Consider the following 21403-nt stretch of genomic DNA (forward strand, 5'->3'; position numbering starts at 1 on the left):
AGCTGCGTCTTTCTTTCTGATGATCAGTTTGCAATACCTTGTCCTGATCCAACTTCTGTCAACCGAAGCGATTTCCCACCGGATTTCTATTTCAGGGCTGGATCATCTGCTTACCAAGTATAGTATATATTTATCTATTGCTTAAATTAATTTTAACTTGTCTTCATGGCTATGTTACTTGTGTTTTTAGTATGAAGGTGCGGCAAATGCAAATGGTAAAGGCCCAATTATTTGGGATAGCTTCACCCGCCAGTATCCAGCTCTCTCTCTCTCCCTCTCTCCCTCTCTCATCTGCCAAATGAGTGTTTATGACTTTAGTTGATCCAGTGATGGGTATCTGGTTGAGACTGATCAACAAGAAGCTTTGTGGACCATGCATGCTCTACAAGTCATTAGTTAACAATAATGAGTTTTGGATTATTTGCTATAAGCAAGAAGCTTTGGGTCCAGCAATATTTTCCCTTTGAAAGGCCATCAAAATCGAAAACCTGGACTCAAAAGAGAACAAAATATTCCTTATTTGAAAGGAAGCTCACTAATAAGTTTCTTATACAATGTGGGAAAAAAAATGAATAAGATTCATGATATTAAGTGTATGTTGGTTTTGAGGGATTTGTTGATGGTCTGTTCAGTGCAAAGGAGATGGGAATAAGGGATTTGTGGATTGAGTCTGATTCAGCCTCCGTGGTGATGTCGGTTCACTCTGCAAATATCCCTTGGTTTGTATTGCAAAGATGGATGGTTCTTAGACCCTATCTAGACTCTTGCAACTGGAAAATTATCCATTCCTTCAGAGAAGCTAACCCCATTACGTATTACTTGGCAAAGTAGGCGGCGAAATCTGGGCTGTCATGTTCTAACTGTGCCTTTCCTAGACACGTTGAAGATCAAATGGGACATGATGCCATGGGCATGCCGAGATTTAGATTTCTTTAGTGGTGGGTGGATTCCCTGCTGAAGGCCATGCAGAAGGTGGGGTTCCTGCCTGCTAATTTGGTTCTCGGTTGTGTCTTGTAATTTGTTCCTTTTTGTTCTTTAATGTCAATGACCTTTTAGCAAAAAAAATGTATGTTGGTTTTTGAGCAGAGGATATAACTGAACAGTCAAATGCAGATGTAGCCGTGGATTTCTACAACCTTTATCAGGTCATGTACTATTTTGTTCTCTTTTGATCGAGTCCCTACTCTGTTGATGGCAATGCCGAAGATGGAGCAGTGGCTCAATGGTCTTCCTAGCTCTTATAGTGCTGTACATTTTTACACAATTAATATACTCCTTCGCTGAATCATAGCAAAAAACAAAAAAATAAAGGTAAAAATCTTTCTTTATCCTTTGTTAATGATTTTGGTTTTATTTTGTTCTTGTTCTTATTTTGTTATGGTCTTTGACGTACTTGTATGCATTGGAGGAGCATTACCTTTAGAGAATGTATGCTCTTTATTTTCTTTTCAATTAAATTCCTTTTTATTTCCTCTCTCTATGTATATATCTTTATCAGCTATGATGTACTATGTATGGCTGTTATGTTATGCTGCTACCTATGTGGAGAAACATGCCATAATAAATAAAGCTTCTACTTATGCTTGATTATTGTGCTTCATGCTGATCACTCTTTGTTTACCATATGTTTTGATCTTAACTCGCCGCAGTTCAGTAGCAAAATCTCCCAAAAATCTATCCGTCTAAAAGTTTATCTATGATCCTTCACCTATAAGAGTAAGGTATATTTTAAAATGAATACTCATTTTGGGAGTAAAGAGACTTTTCCCTATCCCCATAAATATCACAATACTATGCTACTGCCTCTACTTATATTGGTCCTATATTTTACTTTATTCGTCGGATTCCTAGGAATTCCAAGGGTTTAAAAGTGGGTTGATCTCATTGCATAACTATGTCTTATTTATTGTTTAGAATTACTTAAAAATCATACACCCCTCTACACCCTCCCATTTTAATTCATTGTCGCTGTTTAACAGATGGTGCTCCCAATAATCTATCAGTTTGGTACACAACTTGATCCATCCTGGTTTTATTAGTCTCCCTTTTATCATGAATGCAAAAATTTTTAAGGAAAGATACTAAAGTTTCTCATTTGATGTAAAAAGAAGGGACATGAAGTTTCAGAATTTGGTCCTCTATTTTATGCCCAAGGGCTAAAGATAAAGCTTGGGAAGCTAGAAATTTTCCCTACTTTACATCGAGACAAACAGAGGAGAAAGAAATAGGATGCATATTAACTTGACTGGTCTAGATCAGCCTGTAGTTCCTGATATATCAATGTGAAAACATAACAAAAAGAACATAAATTGGCAGAGCTATCAGTATTTCAAACAACAGCTTCACAAGCAAAATTTGAATCTTTTCCTTATGTTACATACCCCACTTTTCATCAATTTTCTGAGACATTGTTAATGGCAGACTGAATTTGCTCCAGGGTTCGCCCCTTTGTTTCAGGTACTAACTTGGCTATGAATAGGATAGCTAGTGCATTAGTTATTGCAAAGAGGATAAAAGTACCTGAAAACCATAGAAACAACAAAAACAGGTAATTCCAACTGCTGTTATAAGTGCTTAGTGTTATGACTTTAAATAACATATTACTGAGGTCCTACCACACAGAAAAAAAAAAAGACATGGCAAAAAGTGATTATATTTAGCGACATTTCCACTCAGAGCACTAACCTCCACAATGAATTAATATCCTAGGCATAGTAAGTGGACTTAAAAATAGTGAAGTTTTCATCTTAAACAGACAGACGTTCACTCGATCAAATAGTAGATTGAGATTGGATGGATACTAGTATAGGTTTTCATAAAAGTTGAAAAAAGAAGGAATTTTTCTTTTCGGAAACGCCCAGTCAAGGAGGTAATAGAATGTGTCCCCCAATTGTTTCAGAAGGAAAGTTGGGAGACAATAAAGATTAGATAGATCAACAGGGGGATGAAGGAATTTGATAGATATTTATCTACCTGAATTGTAAATTTTCATTATTTATGTTTGTTTATGAAGAGAACCAAAAGGAATAATATGTCATACTATTCCTACATGCTCCATTAGTAAGGTTCCCTTGGTAATAATAATCTATAGTGCCTTACGATTTTTTCATGAGACCTTGATTTTTCTGCCACATGGCAAACATTAATGAGTATGATAGTTTATTATGAGGACTCCATGCCCATCAAATTGATCAAATTCAAGAACAAGATACACGCAGGAAGTAGTTAAAATGTGGGGTTGAAGTTTCACAAAATTACAACAATGTAATGATATTTTTTTTTAAGGGAGAGGGTTGGGCATGCCACCCGCTTCAGGTAAGCAAGCAGCCTTGCGCAATGGGAGGGACAGGGTGGTCATTTCCCATGGGGAGGGGAGAGAGATAGACACAGGGTGGGCACCCTGGCGGTTGCCCACCTTTTTCCCTTTTTTTATCACATGAAACAACCACAGCAGTGCTACATGGCAAATTGTGAGAAATGTGAAACATCACCATCACATATAACATAATGATGGATTTTCTGGCTTATTATTGAGTTTTGATGTGCCAATACTCTCGTACACACACACACACACTGGCGCACAGATACTCATGAATTCACTTACCATAGGAGCTCCAGCTCATGAGAAAATTAAAAGAATAGGAAACTACCCATGCCCCAATCCAGTTCACCAGAGTTGCCAAGCTGCCACCTGCTCCTTTAACATTTATTGGGAATATCTGAAACCAAAGCAAAGGAATGACTAAATCATAGAAAAGTGTAAATGGGAAAAATGAGTTCTTCAAATGTCAAATTACCTCAGACATTATAACAGAAGGGATTATTCCCATTCCAATTGAGAAAGATCCTATGAATACCTGAGTTTATTGATAAATAGGAAAAATTAAAACACAAGAAAGAAAAAAGGGAAAAGAAAAAGGAAAGGAATGGTTCACCAATCACCATGAAGAAATTAGTGCACCCTTAAACTATAAAAACTGTTGATGACCTTTTGCCAAGATGACCAACCTGCATTGTGGCAAATTTGATAGGTCCATGTGATGGAGGATTCTACATCCATGATCCATCTCATTGGTTGAATTTTATTGAAAGAAGCAGTGGAAATCCCTCAAAAGTGAGTATAAGTAGGACAGACACAGACAAATAGCATTAGATTCTATCTAAATGTAATGCAGTTCTAATAACTTTGTGAGACTTAAAACTCACTTTAACCACTTGTTGTTCATGTTTCAACTTTCAAGATGAAATTTGTTTGGGTCTTCCGCCATGTTGACTAAACATCACTAACAATTCTCACATGTAACTTTAATTTATTAACAAGGAGTATGTGCATAGATTATTATTTCATTACCTGTAACCCAATTAAAGCAAGTAGAGGGGCTCCTGTTGTTGCCAATTCGTGGGCCTGATTGCAAAGCAACTTCACGCATAAGACTACCGGAAAGCACAGATAAGGGGATTTATTAGGGTTAATAGTCTGGAAACTACCTTCAAATAGAAGGAAATCCCAACTAGTATGCAGCCTAAGACCAATCCTGAAGCAGAAACCTACAATGGAAAAACAATAATTTAAATCCATATTAAGAGGATTTATGTGACAAGTACAATTTCCCAAGGCATTTTGTGTCACTTTCTACCAATAGAAGAGGTCTTCTTCCAGCCTTATCAATTAAGGATGCACCCAATATTGCTACTGTAATCTGAAAAAGAAGATTAAAATAGTCAGTTCTAGTGTGAGAGGTCCAAATCTCCAGGTGAAGAGAGAAAGAGATGAACACCTGAATACAAGCATAAGATATTGTTCCAGCATTGGAAGGAAATCCTGAGGGAGAAAGAATGTTAACTTCCATGTTATCTTAACCAATATATTCGCTAGAAAAAATTACAGGGAACCTTCTTCAAAAGTTTTCGGTTGATAAATTCTCTTAAAAGATAGGAAATCCACTACTAGGAAAACTTCAACAGATTGATTGAAGCTTACTATGATCAGGTTGCAAAGGTAATACAAAAGGTATTATAATTATGAAGGCCTAACTTGGGACCATGACACAGTTCTATCAAGAACAAAATAGGGTGCTTGCATATGTCAAAATGCAATCAGCTTTCTCTCTTCCCTCAATGAGGTTGGCATTGACCAGTCCCTTTATGCTGGTCAAAGCTGTAAATCTATAGTCTGGATCAGCTAAGATTGATGATCTGATCCCCAATAACAATGCCTAAACCCTTGCTTCTAGCCGGAATAATTTTAAGCAAGTCCTTTACCTGCAGATACAAAAATCTCACTCACATAAAAACAAACTCCACTGAGTCCACCAAATTGTTGAAAGAACATCAGCCCGACTGTAATCTGATTGTCAAAGAATATTTCCTGATTAGAAATTACAATTAGAAAGAAAAAAGGAAAGAGTTAAACTTCAAAGCTTTTAAAAGCAAAAAACTAGAATGAAACAAGACATATTGCTTCAGTTTCATAATTCTACAAAAGGCTGCAGTACCCAGCCATTTGAGAAAAATGTTTACCACAACTAAACGTAAGTATTGCCTTTGATACAAATCCAGAGTTTTGGCTTTAGGGAGCTTCTGAAGAGCTTCTATATTATCCTGCAACGATATGGTCCCTTATCACATTAATTTCTTGTAGCAGTCCTTAAATTTCCAAGTGTATCAGTTTCTTTGAGTTTAGAACAACTTGAATGTCGGCTGCTTCATTAGAAATATCAGCATCCTTTCCGCGAAGTCGTTGAAGAGCAGCATAAAATTCTTTATGGTGGCTCATCTTTGCCTTGCAATCAAGATAAGAGAAGATTATATGAATGCCATCCTTTTCTCTGTTTCTCATAGAATGAGTAGGAGTTAATAACGTTTACATACTAAAATCACCCTACCAGCCATATGGGAGATTCTGGAATGAAGAATAGGCCTGGAAGCAGGATAAGGCATGGGATAAGTCCTGCAGAAATACATGTTAGTCCGTTCTCCTTTGTGAAAAGAGTGTTAGAGTGACAATTTTAAAAATCCTTAACAATGCTGAATAATGGAATATGTAATTAGCAAGAGTGGTTGACTTTTACCAACTAGAGCCAACATCCGCCATGGTAGAACTGTTCCTATGATGAGGTAACCAGACAATCCAATGGCAAACATAAGCTACAAGAAAGGGTAGAAAAAAAATTCACATGATCCCTTGGCATTTCCTTAATCAGTGATATATCTATAAAGCCTGAAGATGAATAAATATATTATTTTTATGAAATAGTGTGTTCTTTACAGCATTTCATGTAAGTTTTGATAATCTTGAGTCAGTAAAATTGTGTCAGGGTTATCTATTAAACCTGATTGATTGCTGTTAGACCTCCTCGAATATTTTTTGGTGCTATTTCAGCTATGAACACTGGTGCCTGATCATTCATTTTGCCATTACATCAAACTTGTCATTAAATATTACAGAGATGTCTACAATGCTTACATAATATTTATATCTAAAGTAGGATTACAGAGTTTTTTTCTTAATGCGAATAACAGGTAAAACTTGAAAAGGAAAAGAAGCATACCACATAGGAAAAGATTCCGGCTCCAAATCCCAAGGACAGTCTTCCAGCATCCAGTGGCAAGGCTCCCTATATGAAAATCAAGAGGTGGGGAAAGCGATTATGTTATTAAGTGGAAATGCAGAGATAGAAGTACCAAGTTTCAAAATTAAGAGTGGAGAACTAAAAATGAAAAAAAAACCTTCCCAAAGTAGATAGCAAGCCATCCTATGACATAGAAAATGGCTGACATTCTCATTGCCTGCATACATTACATGATACAATGATACACTTCAGAAAAATATGGATTATATTATTTAAGAGCATTAAGTTTTATAAGTTTAATGCTTTATGCCAATAAATCTCATTGGAATTTCCATTTGATTACCCCTTTCCGACCAATGAAATCAGCAATCATCCCACTTGTGATTGCACCAATCATTGCACCAATTGTCAAGATGGAAGCAAACAATGAGTACTGAAAAAAGAGTTGGAAATTTGGAGTCAATAAACTGAAGATTTGTATGTTTACAATGTGCTCATGGGTTACATTACAATTTAGTGGTCGGTTGTAGAAAACTGGTTTTCCAATATCTTGAAGTGCTCTCATAATCAATAATATCCTGATGCAACTGTCTAATTAGATTCCGTTGAATAAATCTGCAAAATAACCTCTGTCAATGATAGATGGAGATCCTTCCTGATGGCAGCCTGAGTTGGTGATGAAAAACCTATCTGAACAAAATAAAGTAATCAGAATGCATCATACTTCTAGGAGAATGTCTTATTTCAGGAATTTATTACAGGAATATGTTGATTTGATCACCAAAACAGAGTTTACAAGTTACATAATTAAGGAAACTAATTTAGACTATAACTATCTTGCCCCTCTAATGAATTTTCTTTCTGTTTAAGGCATCATACTAAGAAAAGTGTCTTAGCTAGGTTTAGGGTTCCATCAGATATTCAAAGATCATGCCCATTAAGTGAGTACTGAGTTTTATATCTTCAATAAGCAAAGATGGAGATGGAAAGGCAATGTAGATACTTTAAAAATCAGTTATGCCCCCCTGCAAGTCATATTTGAAATCAATTTACTGTTGTCAATCTTTGTTTACTTCTTCTGATTGAGACAAAATTAAGGTAGAGATGTAAAGGCTCTAAACTTACAGAGGATCCATATTCGAAAGAGCCACAAACAGTAACAAATGTGGTGAAGTAGACCATCCATAGATGTTCCTTGCTACTTTTGCTAGCTCCATCTACTCCACCATAACAACATTCATCCCTTTCATGATGTATAAGTGGCTCTCTTGTATCTTCTTGCACTCTGTTGTAACCATTTTCTATGCTCTCCTCAATGGCCATTTCTATCTATCAATTACACAAAAAAAAAAAAAAAAACAAGAGGAGAGAAAAGAGAGGGAGAGCCTTCTTCTCTTATAGTAGTGTGAGTCGTTGGCTCACACTCCTCTGTCTTCGTTTCCCCATTTCCAACCTTCCCATAACTTGAAATTCGGTAACAGTCAAAGAAGTTATCAACCCTTCCATGGGAGATTAATTGATTTTGTTGACCTTGCAAGTGATTAAAGAACTATCGAACCAAGAAAAAGTAGTTGTGATTGATCATTGAAAGCAAAGTGCACGACGGTTTAGAGTTGTCAGTTTTTTCAGTTTTCACTCTTCACAAGAAAAGTAAATTTGGTTGATAGCATTAAATGTATTTTTGACTCTTTGAAAACAACATCAACAACGTTCTCTGTTTTTTTTAATATCTAGGCTCGTTTATCGAGTATGCTTCTGCAAACCAGAATCCAAAAAGCTACTTCAATCCTTCTTCTTCAAGACATCAAAAGATGAGGAAAACGGTATAACACAATGCAGAGAAAGAGAAGAACAATGACTTACCTTCTATGTTTGGAGTCTCTTTCCTTAACCCCATCGGCGGATTTCTCTCTCTCTCTCTCTCTCTCTCTCTCTCTCTCTCGCATGGTTTCTACAATACCTGTTTCTCACTCGCAACCATTTTTGGGTGAAACCCACTTCAGAGTTCATCCCTCTTGGCGCTAATTTCTTTCAAGAATTTCAAAAGATAACTGGGCAAAGTGAAATGGACCTAACTCGGAGTTTTTGCACGACTCCGACAAAACTACCGAGTCAAGGGAAAATTAGTCTCACTGGGATCGAGTCTGGGTATTTCTAAGCTTGGGCGAGTTTCCAAGAATCTTGACTTGATTTTATGATTTTATGATTTTTTGACTCGATTCAGGTCCAAACCTGGTTTTCCAAGTGTTTCAAGTGCACATGGTCACCCCAGAAATTGATATGGGATCTGATAGGAATCGGCGTATTGGCCTTGTATCAATTGATACATCAGGATATCTTTTTCGTATCAGCTCAAATTTGTATTGTTAGAAAAAATTTAAATAAAAATCATAACAATTATTCTTCAGTAAAGTAATGTAAAGAGATGTAAACAGATATTCAAAAATCTTAATTTGATTCGCATCCGTATTCATTAAGGGTATCCGTATCCATTTAGGGATATCTGGGACAAAATTCAAATAATCCAAAAAAATATTTATCCGATCCGAATAGATATCCAACTAATAATAAAAATTAAATAGCTAATGATCTTAAGGGTTTTTGAAAATTTAACAAATTCTAAGGAAAGGAATTGAGAATCATGAGACTATGAAAAATTGAGAGACAGATTGAGAGTGAATCGCATCTGTCGGGGAAAGGAAGGTCTAGGATACACAAGTCAGGGATTTGATTCGCATCTGTATCCATTTAGAGATATTTGTATTTGGTCATAGAATATCCGAATCCGATCACATCCAATGCATATCTGATCCGTCTTTTTTTATTTTTATGAAAAGAAAAATATTATAACTAGGAAAAAGAAAGTACATCATGGCTATATTGAAGAATACTACAATGTTCCATTACGACCTTGGAAGCCAAAAACCTAACCTTATCGTAGAATTTATCATTGGCATTCTAGGAGAATTTAATACTAGTAAAATTTTTGGTTAAGTCAGCAAGCTCAAGAAAGAGGTTAACTATGATCCAAAGTAGACACATCATCAAAAGGATGTAGCAGATCGCATAGGTCTCTATTACTGCACCATATTCTTGGAGCTTGGCTATTAGTGAAAGGCATTTGAATCTCTTCTTCCCAAGTGTTAGAAACCCTCCCTAGGTCTGAGTTCCTAAGTTCTTTCTTCTTCCTTTACATCAATGGAACACTAATTTCTTCACCAGTTTTTCTAACCCCAAATCCCTGACCACCTTCAGGAACGAAAACATAACAAATTAGAAGAAAAGGAGCTGCTAGTGAATGATATGCCAAATAGCAAACAGCTGCAGCAAAGCAGTTAGATAGGCAGCTTTTGAGTCGCTTCCTGGACTACTCAGTTGATATAACATTTTCTATTATGCCATTACTGGTCAATGAGTGTGCCATATTTGGTAAGATTATTACTATTGTTTTCAAACCAAATAGCATTGGTTGAGATAGTAATGTACATTCAATTTGTTCTGCGTGGAGTCCCTTAATTTATCTATTAATCTGTTCTTCCAGTAACATATGAAAATGGGCTTGGTGATTTTGGCTATAAATGCCAATATAGGAATGTTATTTCATGTTGCTGTAGAATGCATTCTATACTCAGAATCTATTCCGAGAATGCACATCAAACACAGCCTCCTTTGGTGAATGTCTTCACCAATTTATTGTTCTGTTTTAGATACTGTAATCTGTGTTTTCCCCTTTGAAATGGAATTGAATTTCCCAGACCAGCTTCTTAATAGACTGCAACTCTAACCCCAAGGAATTAGATAAAATGCTTACTACTGCATTTTAGCTCCTTTAGAATTTTTTTGCAGCAGAACAAAATGGAACTTATGGAAGTGAGCCATACACTTGTTAACAACCCTGGCCTCTTTGTGATTGAACCTCAACATGGTGCAATGTTTATTAATTGCCCAATGGATTTAAGATATGTTATCTGGTTTTTGTACCACCAACTTCCGGTGCTAAGTGGATCATTCTTTGTAGCTGGTTGCTAGATCAGATTTCACTTGTGCTGGCATAGGGTTATTGTCCCAAAGTGATTGTGTCAATTACACTATTACCACTTGGGTGCAGACACTAAGCTCCATTTGTTTTCTAATTTTTATCATCTTTTGCTATTCAAATACACTAACATGGTATCATCTTTTGCTATTCGAATACACTAACATGTTTATGTAGATCGGTGAGTCTTTAGCCCAAAAAGGAAGAGCACCTGGGTTTGTTCCCAGGAGATGATGGTTCGAGCCCATCAAGACCCTCATACACTAAACCTTACATTGTTCAACAGCCATCAAGACTCTCATACACCAAATCTTTTGTACAACACCTGGGTTTCTTGTTTTGCATGATCTTGTATTTTGAATTAGGCAGTGGCTGTCCTTTCTTCATTTCACAAGTTTTTGAGAAGTGAAGCCACAAACCAGTAAACATCTTACCACAAGCCAGATCTGAGGTTTTATGGCTGTTTCTTCATTTTCACAATTTGAAAACAGATTTGATATACTGTTTCTTCATTTCATAAGTTTTTGAGCAGTGAAGCCACAAACCAATTCTTAGTGGCAAGTCATGAACCAAAAGACCTAGAAGATTGACGCTGTTTATTTCATTTGAAATGGAAGTTTAAGATACAGAGACGATAGTTATATAGCCAAACCAAATCCTTCAAGACCTTGTTCCAGTTTTAGGTCCTTCTCAAGCTCCTTGCAGGCGCCATTAATGCCTCACCTCTTTGTTCATATTCTGAATCAGAGCTCTCCTTTCATAAATAATCCAAAAGCCATATAAACTGAAAAGCCAGGTCCTTCTTAGAGGTCTCAAAATTCAGAAATAATCCCAAAGGAGAGCTTCATTTTCCCACAAAGTATAGATCAGTGTGAGCATACAATGAAGATGCATCAAGCCATTAAAACTGAAAATTCAGGTGCCAAGTGCATCATACATGAAAGGAAGATTATTTCCTCATGGCCTAATCAAGCCTTTTTTTTTTTTGGGTGGTTGGAGCTACCTTGGTTGTGAACAGTCCCAATTCTAACATTAAATGCAACACACTCCAATACAATGAACTCATCAAAAAACAGGGCTGAAGCAATAGCATGCCAATAGGAAATGAAGCAACATTATCTTCAATTAGGGCCAAACAAAAAATCATGAGTCTTGGTAACAAGTAAGTAAGTATTCACTTCATGATAAGAAATTAATAAAGAACCTACTAATGAATTAATGAGAGTCTTAATGGATTCGAACCACCATCTCTTGGGAACAAATCCAGGTGCTCTTTCCTTTTGAGCTAAAGACTTACTAATTGCTAAGTACTTTTAAGTGGGTTCTCCTCAGAAGAAAACAAATTGAAAAAAAACTGAGTTAGGTGTATTCTGTCACTTAGTAGTAGGGATTATTTTGGTACTCTAAGAAGAAGAAAACAAAACCATGTTCCCCACATCACAAATAATGGAGCTGCAGTTCTGGCAACATCAACTGCTGCACTGAATTTTTATTTTTTTTCAAAATGTCTGAATTTTGAATAAAAGGTGATCAAGTTTAAGTACAATTGTGAACAAGGGTTTAGACAGAGTTGCAAAAATTAGATTTCTTCTTTACAGATTCTTGGCTTGGTTTTAAAGAGGAAAAAAAACAAAAAAACAAAAATCAGTCTCATCATCTCTGATTCTTCCACTTTACAGGTAAGGAGAAGAAAATCCAATGTTATAGATTTTTCAGAGATTATTGCCTGTTCTTGTTGTCTTTCCTTTTTTTTCATTCCTGGTTTGTTCTCTGTATTGTTTGAACGTTCAAGGTTAGGCCATAACTATGCTTTTTGCACGGGCATAGGTTGAGAAGGTAGGAGATTACAAATGGGTTACTCTGATCTGGGAGAGTTCTAAGCTATGATGTTGGGTTAGCTAAAAAGGGATATTGCAAGAGCTATTTGAAGGAGATAATCAATTCAAATACGATTTCAGAAACTCCATTTTCATAACATTGAAAAGCAAAAAGAAAAGGAAAAAAAAAAACAGGGGAAATATTGGGAAATCAGAGGGGAATGCCTTCGAATCAGCAACCTCAGAAGTCGTCGTCGTCACAGCCGCCTTGGAGGAGAGGAGTCGCCGGCAGGTAGTGAGTGAGGAGAGGAGGGTTAGGTCTGCAAAAGAAAGGCAACAAATTCCAGCATGTTTTCCCTCTTTAATGGGTTGCTACTTTGTAAGGGATTTCTTCTCCAAGCAAGGGGGATTTGAAGTTAAGAAAAAAGACTGGCTTTGTTCTCCTTTGCTGCTAGAGACAGTGGTGGGGGTGTAATGCCCTATTGGTTGGTGAAAGACTGACCAAGGCCATGGTCATATCCCTTCTTCTTCTTCTTTCATATCTTCATTCTTTTACTACTTGTTTTTATTTTCTCAAATACTACGCAGGCTATTGCTTGGTTATTTTTTTATGTCTTTTTGCTGTTGGAGGGTTGCTGTAATGGTATTTCACTATGGTATATGTTGTTGTTACGTCTGAGTTTTCTGGTTTGAAGGAGAAAGCATACGGTTCCTTACTCTGGCTTTTCTTAGCCTCCCTTTGACTGGGATTTTGGGGTATTCAGCCTTGTGGATTGAGGGGTATTGTTAGCTTCTAAATCTTTAGTGACTTGCTGTTCTGCATTATCCAGCCATTGGAATGAATGGATTTTACATATGACGATTAACTCATGGAGTAATGTTTTCATATATATTTTGGTGAATATGAATAGTTCATTACAATTCAATGAAATTGCTGATGACAATGCTAGTAAGTGATCTATTTGTAGATTCTAGTATCCATAGTTTTTGGTAAGATCAGAAAAGGTCCTGCAAAATTGTCTATCATGCACCTATGAGATCAGCTGTAGCAGAAACCACAAGTCAAATCCAAAACTATGGAGAAGGGAGAAACATCTCTATCAGTGTAGGAACAAAGGGAATCAAAACAAGGTTTATTTCGACAAACCTTATGTCGAAAATCTTCTGTCCAGGGAAGACTCTGAGAATACAAAGGTTTCTTCTTCTCAGGAAGCCTTTTAAGCAATCCTTCTTCTGCAGCTGAGAGCTCTGTTTCCACGGCACAAGCCTAAAATGATGTGGAATCACAACCACAAAGCTTTATTAGACAAAATAGTTATTGGATTTAGGTCTTTTTGCTTTTCCTAAAGCTTAGGGATGGGATGGGATGGGATGGGATGGTGACTAGCGGAAAAAAAGAAGATACGCAAGGAAGGTTTGGGATGGGATGGTGACTCGTGATCAATCTCTTACATTAAGAAGAAGCAGAGGAAGAAGAAGAAGAAGTAGAAGTTACCTGTTGGATCAAGGCCGGAGCAAGAGGTAGTCGTCGCCGGAGCAGCAGGTGCTCTGAAATCTTCTCGCTCCAGGTAGTAGGTATGGAGTTCGTATCTGAATTCGTAGGTATGTAACGGTAACAAGGGGTGGGGTGGGAGTTGGGATGGGGTTAGTTTATTAATAGAGAATAGGGAAGGGCAAAACTGATTTTTCAAATTAATAGGGAATATAGAAGGGTAAAACTGTCTTTTCAATTTAAAACTAAAGTTAGCACTCAGGGTACGAACGAAATTAATTTATAGGGGCGATAGACATAATAGATTCAAACTACAAGGGTGGTAACTACCAATCATCGAGTCAACAACCAACCTATCAATGATCAACAACAACAACAAATACAGTCTTATTCTAATTTAATGGGGTTGGCTACATGGATCCAAACAAACAGAATAGAAAAAACATAGACATACGCCTAAAAAAATAGATTGGAGAAGAAGAATAGGGTAAAAGATGAGAAAAATAGAAAATGACAAACGGAATATTACAAATAAATAAAAAGATGAAAGCTAATAAGAGGTAAAAGGCACATCTCAAAATGTTGAGGATAATCTCAGTTAAATGGGATCTGTAACATGGATCCTTGCCCTCCAATAGGCTCTGTCCGAGGTCATACTTGGGACTAGACATAGAGTATGTATGTCCTTCCTTACCACTTCTCCTATAATCATTTTAGGTCTTCCCCCAGCTCTTTTGGCTCATTCAAATCTGAATCATATCACTCCTCCTTACTGGGGTTTCCCTAGGTCTCATTTGAATGTGACCATACCACCTTAAGTGACTCTCTCGGAGCTTGTCATTGATTGGTGCAACTCCCAAATCCGCTCTTATATGTTCATTTCGTATTTTATCCTTCCTTGTTTTTCCACACATTCACCGTTACATTCTCATCTCTGCTACACAAAGTTTATCAATATGACATTTCTTAACTGTCTAACATTCTGCTCCGTACATCATGGACGGGCGAATAACAATCCTATAGAACTTTTCTTTAAGTTTTAAAGGAATACGTCGGTCACATAGTACTCCGGACACACCTATCAATGATCATATAATCTAATAATTGTGTCCGTCTTCCGAATCGACCGAACTATAGCTAATGAATAATATCTTTTGCCACAGTAGAGTTGCCAATCGATTGGGCTAGGTCGGGTCTATCTGGGTTTCACCAATCTTAAGTTCTGCACCGTGATCGTCCATTTAACTAATTGGGCTGGGCCTAGACAGACTCTGTTGATCTTAGGTTATAATTAGGCTACTAGAATCGGGCCTTAACCGTGCTAGGATCCTTTTTAATTCTAAACGGTGCAGCCCTTATGATGACCAGATAATTCTCCTTGTAATCGATGTTTATCTAAAGAGAATAATAGAAAATGGGAGATTTGATATAGAACAGAAGATCTAAAGAAAGTGAAAAACTAATAAACAATCTCGCCTAATTGAAAAAGAATCATTGAGCCTCGAGAGTGTTATTACTGAATGTTTATTAGTGGATGGAAGAGAAAACTATGGAAATGAGAGAATCTAACAACGAAATTGGTTCAGCAGAAAAGGTAAATGTCGATTGGATATAAACATTAAACCCATATATAGACCTTTTCCAGAAACTTATTCGATTCGGGTTCTGATTTCCCGCAATTATCTTTCCTCCTTTGCTCTCTACAGTTCATCGATTTCAACCCAAACCCCAGCAAATTACTGAAAAATACCCTCCAAGTTTAAATTTGTAATTTTCGTTGGCATAGTTTATATTTATATTTATGACCTATTTATGAATAATCAATTATGATAATAGATTATGAGTTATAAATAATAATCGTCTGGTTATTATTAGACATAATAGATTATATAATGAAAAATAGGTTTGGTATGCTTTAGTGAAGAATATATTATGTATTATATTTTTGGTCACATAGTCTCTACACAAGTGTCTAGACCGATGTGCACACCTGGGCATCTACCCAAGGGTCAAAGGCGTCATCTCATGGTGCCTTGTGAGAGGATATAGAAAACACCACCCAGTAGAGATCTTTTTCCCATATATTATAATATATAGTAGTATATATCAGATTATAAGATACTATATATATAGTACATTATATATGAAATATCGTATATATAATATAATAAATATTATTTATATTATATATATACTATAATATACTATTTAATATGATATATGTTAAGAGAGAGGGTAGGGTGGGGGTGATTTGAGGTATTGGTTTCGTATCACCCATATTGGACGATACGTAACGATTTTACTAGTTGCCTATCCCAATACTATGTTGATATTGTATCGATGACACACTACGGACAAGGGGTAAAATAGTAAAAAATCTTGTTTTTTAAGGGAAATCAAGGAAAAATTTGTTTGATACAGTTGATCCAATATGGTATCATATCAGTTATGCAGGTGACCAATATCTGATCTGATACCGTGCACAAAAACCACGGAGAGAGAGAGGGCAAAAGAGAGGTTTTATTCAAATTTTCATTAATTTTATCATTTTACCCCTACTTAAGTAGCAATTATGCTCATGTTCATTAGTGGTACCCGCATAAATAAATATTAACAGCTATAAATCATAAACAACTCTCAACCTGTTTATGAATTTATGCTTATATCGATTTATTTTAATGATAGATAAGGGTCATAAATCATACCAAAGACATCTATTTATGTTTATGTATTAGATAAACATAAATTTAAACTATACCAAAGAGAGCCAAGTACGTATAGTCGATCGGGTTATGTCGGGCTTGGAATTGGTTGATTCAGTCGGGTGCTCGACGGGCTAGGACCCCTCACCAAGACCGCTGAACCCGACTCATTTGATAATCGGGCAGGGCTTTAACTGGGCAGGCTCGATTGGGTCTGCCGTGCTGGGTCTGGAATTCACACCCCTAGCTTTTGGAACTCGGGAAGTAAATTATTTTAGACCTTGACGAGTAAACTCAGACGTTAGCTGACCCTTAGCTCGACCCTTCCATATTGTAGTGTCTGATGAATGAATTTTTTTTTTTTGATATGAGGAATTAGTTGAGGATCTACCTAAGTTTTTGCATATTGAAAATGGTTCAAGTGCGGAGTATCGAATTGACAATTGGTCTCGGTGAAAACCGATATGACAACTGATACGCACTGAGTCAACATACCTCTGTAATATCAAATCATATATGGGTCAGTATTGGCAGAAAAAATGATTCTTCAATTGGAATAATGTTTATTACAAGAACCACCATCTCCTCCATTTAATTATAAAAAGAAGGGAGAATGTTCTCTGGGCCGTAGTGCAGGTTGCACCCAGGTATATGAGTAGCCTGTGCATGGGGTAGGATGATCATTGCGTCCACCCTCATGTCCTTGAGTACAACTTACACTACAGCATAGAGAGCAACAACCCAAAAAATTTTCTTCCATAGATACGACACTACATTGGCTATATCCACCACCACCCTCACATCATCCATAACTATCACCGTAGCCTTTGTGGTCACCTCCCTTGTGGTAACCACGATCTCTACCACCCTGATCTGGGTTTATTAGGTTGTAATAGAATTTAAGACATGAGCTCCAAAAAATGGTAAAAACTCTCCTTCAAAATCTTACTCGAGGCCCTTCTATCAGTAGTCTTCCTCACGGCTAAGAGTAAACTTACGCCTTCCCCCTCCACGAACTCCACCAACACCCTCCTCGACTGGACGGCCAAGAGAAACAAGCCACGTGTCCTCATCTCCAGAAACCAAGGTTTCTTCACTAGACTGCAACGGCAGAACTACCTTTAGCCGGCCTCCATTAAGGGAGCCCACAGATTGTAGCTCAGCAACGTTAGGCACCATATCCCTATCATGAACAAGGAAGGGCTTGGTCATTACTCGTTACCCACATTCAAAATATCATTGTGGGCCATATGGGTATGCTTTTCTCCCCTCAAAAGACATGTTATTTAATGAGGTGGGAGCCGCTAAAGAGAATTCATGTTCATTAGTAAGGAAACTTTAGCTCATGTTCTTGCATTCCCTCGACGTGGTAGGACCTCTTTTGATTTTGTTGTAAAAGTTGGGCCCCACTCTCCACAATAGAGAATAGAGAGACTACATTATTTAATTGAGAATCATACAGGCGGCACCTACCTCCCCACTTTGTAATTATGAGAAACAGAACACTGTACTAATTATGGAGTTTCTTGGTACATGATAGTGGATATTTGTATGTCATTTATGGTTGGGTTGGAGTTTATGCTGATCACCATGCGGCAGATGGATACTCAATCTGATCTTGGATTTCCTTACTTTGTTGATGGATATGCCGAATGTGGAGTTGGGGATTTTCAGTGTATTAATTTATCTCGTCCAAATATGTCTAGACAGTAATTATATATCTTTTTTTTTATTTATATTCATTGTCTGACCTTTTAGTAATAATAAATAAATAAACATTAATTTATGTATAATTTGAATTGCCACAAAATACTATTGCAGAGTGTTTTCGAAGAGATTTATTAATGAAGTGTTCTTACGAAAGATTGAAAAATATTGAATTCCAAATATTTTATTTTGGGAGTGTTTCAATCCTTAATTTTGGTGTATTTAGAACATGATATCTTCTTTTAATTGCCCTTTATCTTATTCCTAAAAGTTTTCTTAGATAAGAGTATAAAAGTGTTTTTAAAATAATTTGAAATTTACATATAATTATGTCATTATAAAAAAGGATCATTGTCATTCACTTTTTTTTTTATTATCTATGTGAAATGATACTATTACTCTCATTAGTAAAAAATTATATATCAAACTAAAAAAAGTAAAAAAGTAAAATTACAATTTTTTTTTGCCACATTGAGGATTATTAATATGAAAAAATATTACATAAATACCCTTATAGTGTTATGATGTGTACTACTTATGGTTCTAGCATTTATGCATTGTGCCCATATTTGCCTCTATATTAAGTTTCTTCTTTGTTGCTGAACCTTCAAAGGAAGATGTGAAAACATAACATGATGTTCTATGTACAGAAGACGCTCTACTATATTGCAAGTTTAAACCAATACATAAATTATTGGTTTTATTTCACAGGCTTAATGATTGTGATTGGTAGAAGAGCCAGCACTGCTTTGACCTCTCTGGTAAATGCTTTGAGATTTTACCCCAAAAAAAAAAAAAATGTAAATGCTTTGAGGGTTTATTCATTCTGAGTTGGAGCATAGAGTGAGCCTAAATTTTTGAGGCACTCCAGCAGTTGGGTGATGTAGGCAAGCTTTGCATCTTCTATTATTGGAAGTTCCTATCGGCCATTTCAGCAATACCCTACATTAATTAGAATATTTTTTATTAAGGAAAGTACGGGTTCAGTTCCGGAGATACATTTTCCTAATCGAAACAAGATTTTAAATATGAAAAGCTTGGTTCATAAAGTTTATTATTTTAAATGATTCTTATTATGAAAACATAAAATCTTCTTCAAAATTATTTCCTATTGGATAATGATCTATACTAGAAAGGTTTAAATCGAGAAAATCCAACAATGTGTCAAACTTGCCAATTGGGAAATCTCTATTTAAAAGAAGATTGACATTCCATATTCATCATTGAAGATCTATATTCATATTCCATTCCTATCATTAGAAGGTTTAATTTATGGAAGGCACATTTTCAATCTTGTCTTATTTTTAGAATATTATCATCTCACCCCACTTGGGATGAATTTATGAAGGCAGCCATCATTGAGATGATTTGAAGGTGAGAAAAGAGCATGAGAGCACGATTGAGGTTGGAGGCCATTAAGTTCCCAGACTCTTCAATAGTCTCCTTTCCTCTTTAGTTTGTTATTTATTTTTGGTATTATTTTGTGCCAAGGAACCCAATATGTTAAGGTATCTTGGGTTAGCTAGTTTACCTTGGATTAGTTAAGTTCATTTTATTATGTTCAATCTCAATCATAGGATTAGATGAGGCTTGAGAATTAAGGTTTTCTTTTTATTATTTAAATGTAGGTTGTTGGGATAATGGCAGGTAGTTTTTGAATATTTCAAGTTCCTCAATAATTGAGTCTTAACCTTGGAGTTCATTGGTGTCTAGAAGAACAACATTTTGTCTTGAAGAATAGCACGTGCATTTATTTTATTCTTCTCTTCTTCTTGTCTTCTATCGATTCTTAGCACTTTTTTTGAAGTTCACGCTTCATGCTTGCATCATTGGGTCATTCGGATTTTTCAACGAATACATGGGTTCCATGAAAATGGTTTGATTTGATTTTTTTTTTACTACATTTTCAAGTATAGTTGAATTGATTCTTTTCTCCATGGATCCTCTAAAAAATTGTAATGCTTGGAGGAGTAGTTTACCCGTTTATTAATTTTTTATTCTCTTAATATTGCCTAGCCATCTTCGAATCTAATTTAACAATTACCTTCATCTTCCTTGGTCATGTATAGGCTTCTCTTCTGTTTTTTGTTATGTTTTCACATCAGAAGATTTAAGCTTCTGTTCTTTCAGCCAAAATTCGGTATCCTCCTGGGTACCCATCATTGTTTAAGGAATTGAAATCAGAATCAGATCACCTGCTCCTGCCGATGTAAATAGGAATCCAGCCCAATTCCCGCTAGTGATTGCGGGCAAGAATTCTATGGTTCAGACCGACTTTCGAAACCTTTAATCTTGATACCCATTAAGAGTGTTAATCCGTTCGGTTTCGATGTAAGCGGTTCGGTTCAGTTCAAGCTGTTTAACTAAACAATCTCAACTTTGAAACCATAATCAAACCATTTATTAAACGGTTTCATGGTTTCGGTTTTAAACGATTCGGTTCGATTCTATAAATGGTTTCTATTTGTTTTTTGGCACATTTATGTACATTTAAGAGTATTAAACGATTCAATTAGGTTCAAACTGTTTAACTAAACAGCCTCAATTTTAAAACCATAACTGAACCATTTATTAAACAGTTTCACGGTTTCGATTTAAATGATTCGATTCGGTTTCAGTTTGGTTTTGACACCATTTACCCATTGTTCTTTCATTATAAGTAAGATTGTTTAAGGTTTAACAGTTCATAACTCAGAGATAATTAAACTTAACTCTTCTCATTCATCGCTACTTTTGTTTATTGTAAATCTTATAATGAAAGGACCATGGGTACCCAAAAAAAATCATTTTGTCTATAGAGAACATCATTGCCTAGAGATTTCAAGTAAAGATTCAAACTTTTTTGCCGAAGAAAATGATTTAAAAAAAAATGAATATCAAAAGACATTCATGATTGATTCTAAAATGTATAGTTATTTTGATATCATAATGAGTATTAGACAAATCTCATAGCCAACTGTTATAATCATTTTCATTAATCCACTTCATAAGCCCCCCCCCCCCTTTTTTTTTTTATCCCGAATATTATCTGGGACTCGGGGGAGGCCCCTTTTATTTGTAATAGTAAGAAAAAGAAA

At 36.0% G+C, this 21403-nt stretch overlaps 1 protein-coding gene and 1 long non-coding RNA gene across 2 annotated transcripts in view; both read right to left on the bottom strand.

The window, feature by feature from the left end:
* Positions 1-2326: 2326 nt before the first annotated feature.
* LOC122643221 (sugar transporter ERD6-like 7) overlaps positions 2327-21403 on the bottom strand; it is a 79020-nt gene continuing 59943 nt past the window's right edge. Inside the window, exons 8-18 of the mRNA XM_043836867.1 lie at positions 5886-5950; positions 5690-5782; positions 5521-5601; positions 5263-5347; positions 4779-4822; positions 4638-4700; positions 4489-4548; positions 4352-4405; positions 3798-3857; positions 3605-3719; positions 2327-2520 (exon numbers count right to left, since the gene is read on the bottom strand). Of these exons, the coding sequence (XP_043692802.1) occupies positions 2393-2520; positions 3605-3719; positions 3798-3857; positions 4352-4405; positions 4489-4548; positions 4638-4700; positions 4779-4822; positions 5263-5347; positions 5521-5601; positions 5690-5782; positions 5886-5950 (848 nt within the window). The 3' untranslated portion in view covers positions 2327-2392. The remainder of the gene's footprint in view (positions 2521-3604; positions 3720-3797; positions 3858-4351; positions 4406-4488; positions 4549-4637; positions 4701-4778; positions 4823-5262; positions 5348-5520; positions 5602-5689; positions 5783-5885; positions 5951-21403) is intronic.
* LOC122641529 lies at positions 6349-7270 on the bottom strand. The gene is made up of 5 exons (XR_006329923.1): positions 7200-7270; positions 6916-7005; positions 6730-6789; positions 6552-6617; positions 6349-6398 (listed from the first exon to the last, which is right to left on the bottom strand). It is a non-coding gene; the product is annotated as an uncharacterized LOC122641529 (long non-coding RNA).

This window comes from Telopea speciosissima, chromosome 10 (genome assembly GCF_018873765.1).
Source record: "Telopea speciosissima isolate NSW1024214 ecotype Mountain lineage chromosome 10, Tspe_v1, whole genome shotgun sequence".
Lineage (NCBI taxonomy): Eukaryota > Viridiplantae > Streptophyta > Magnoliopsida > Proteales > Proteaceae > Telopea > Telopea speciosissima.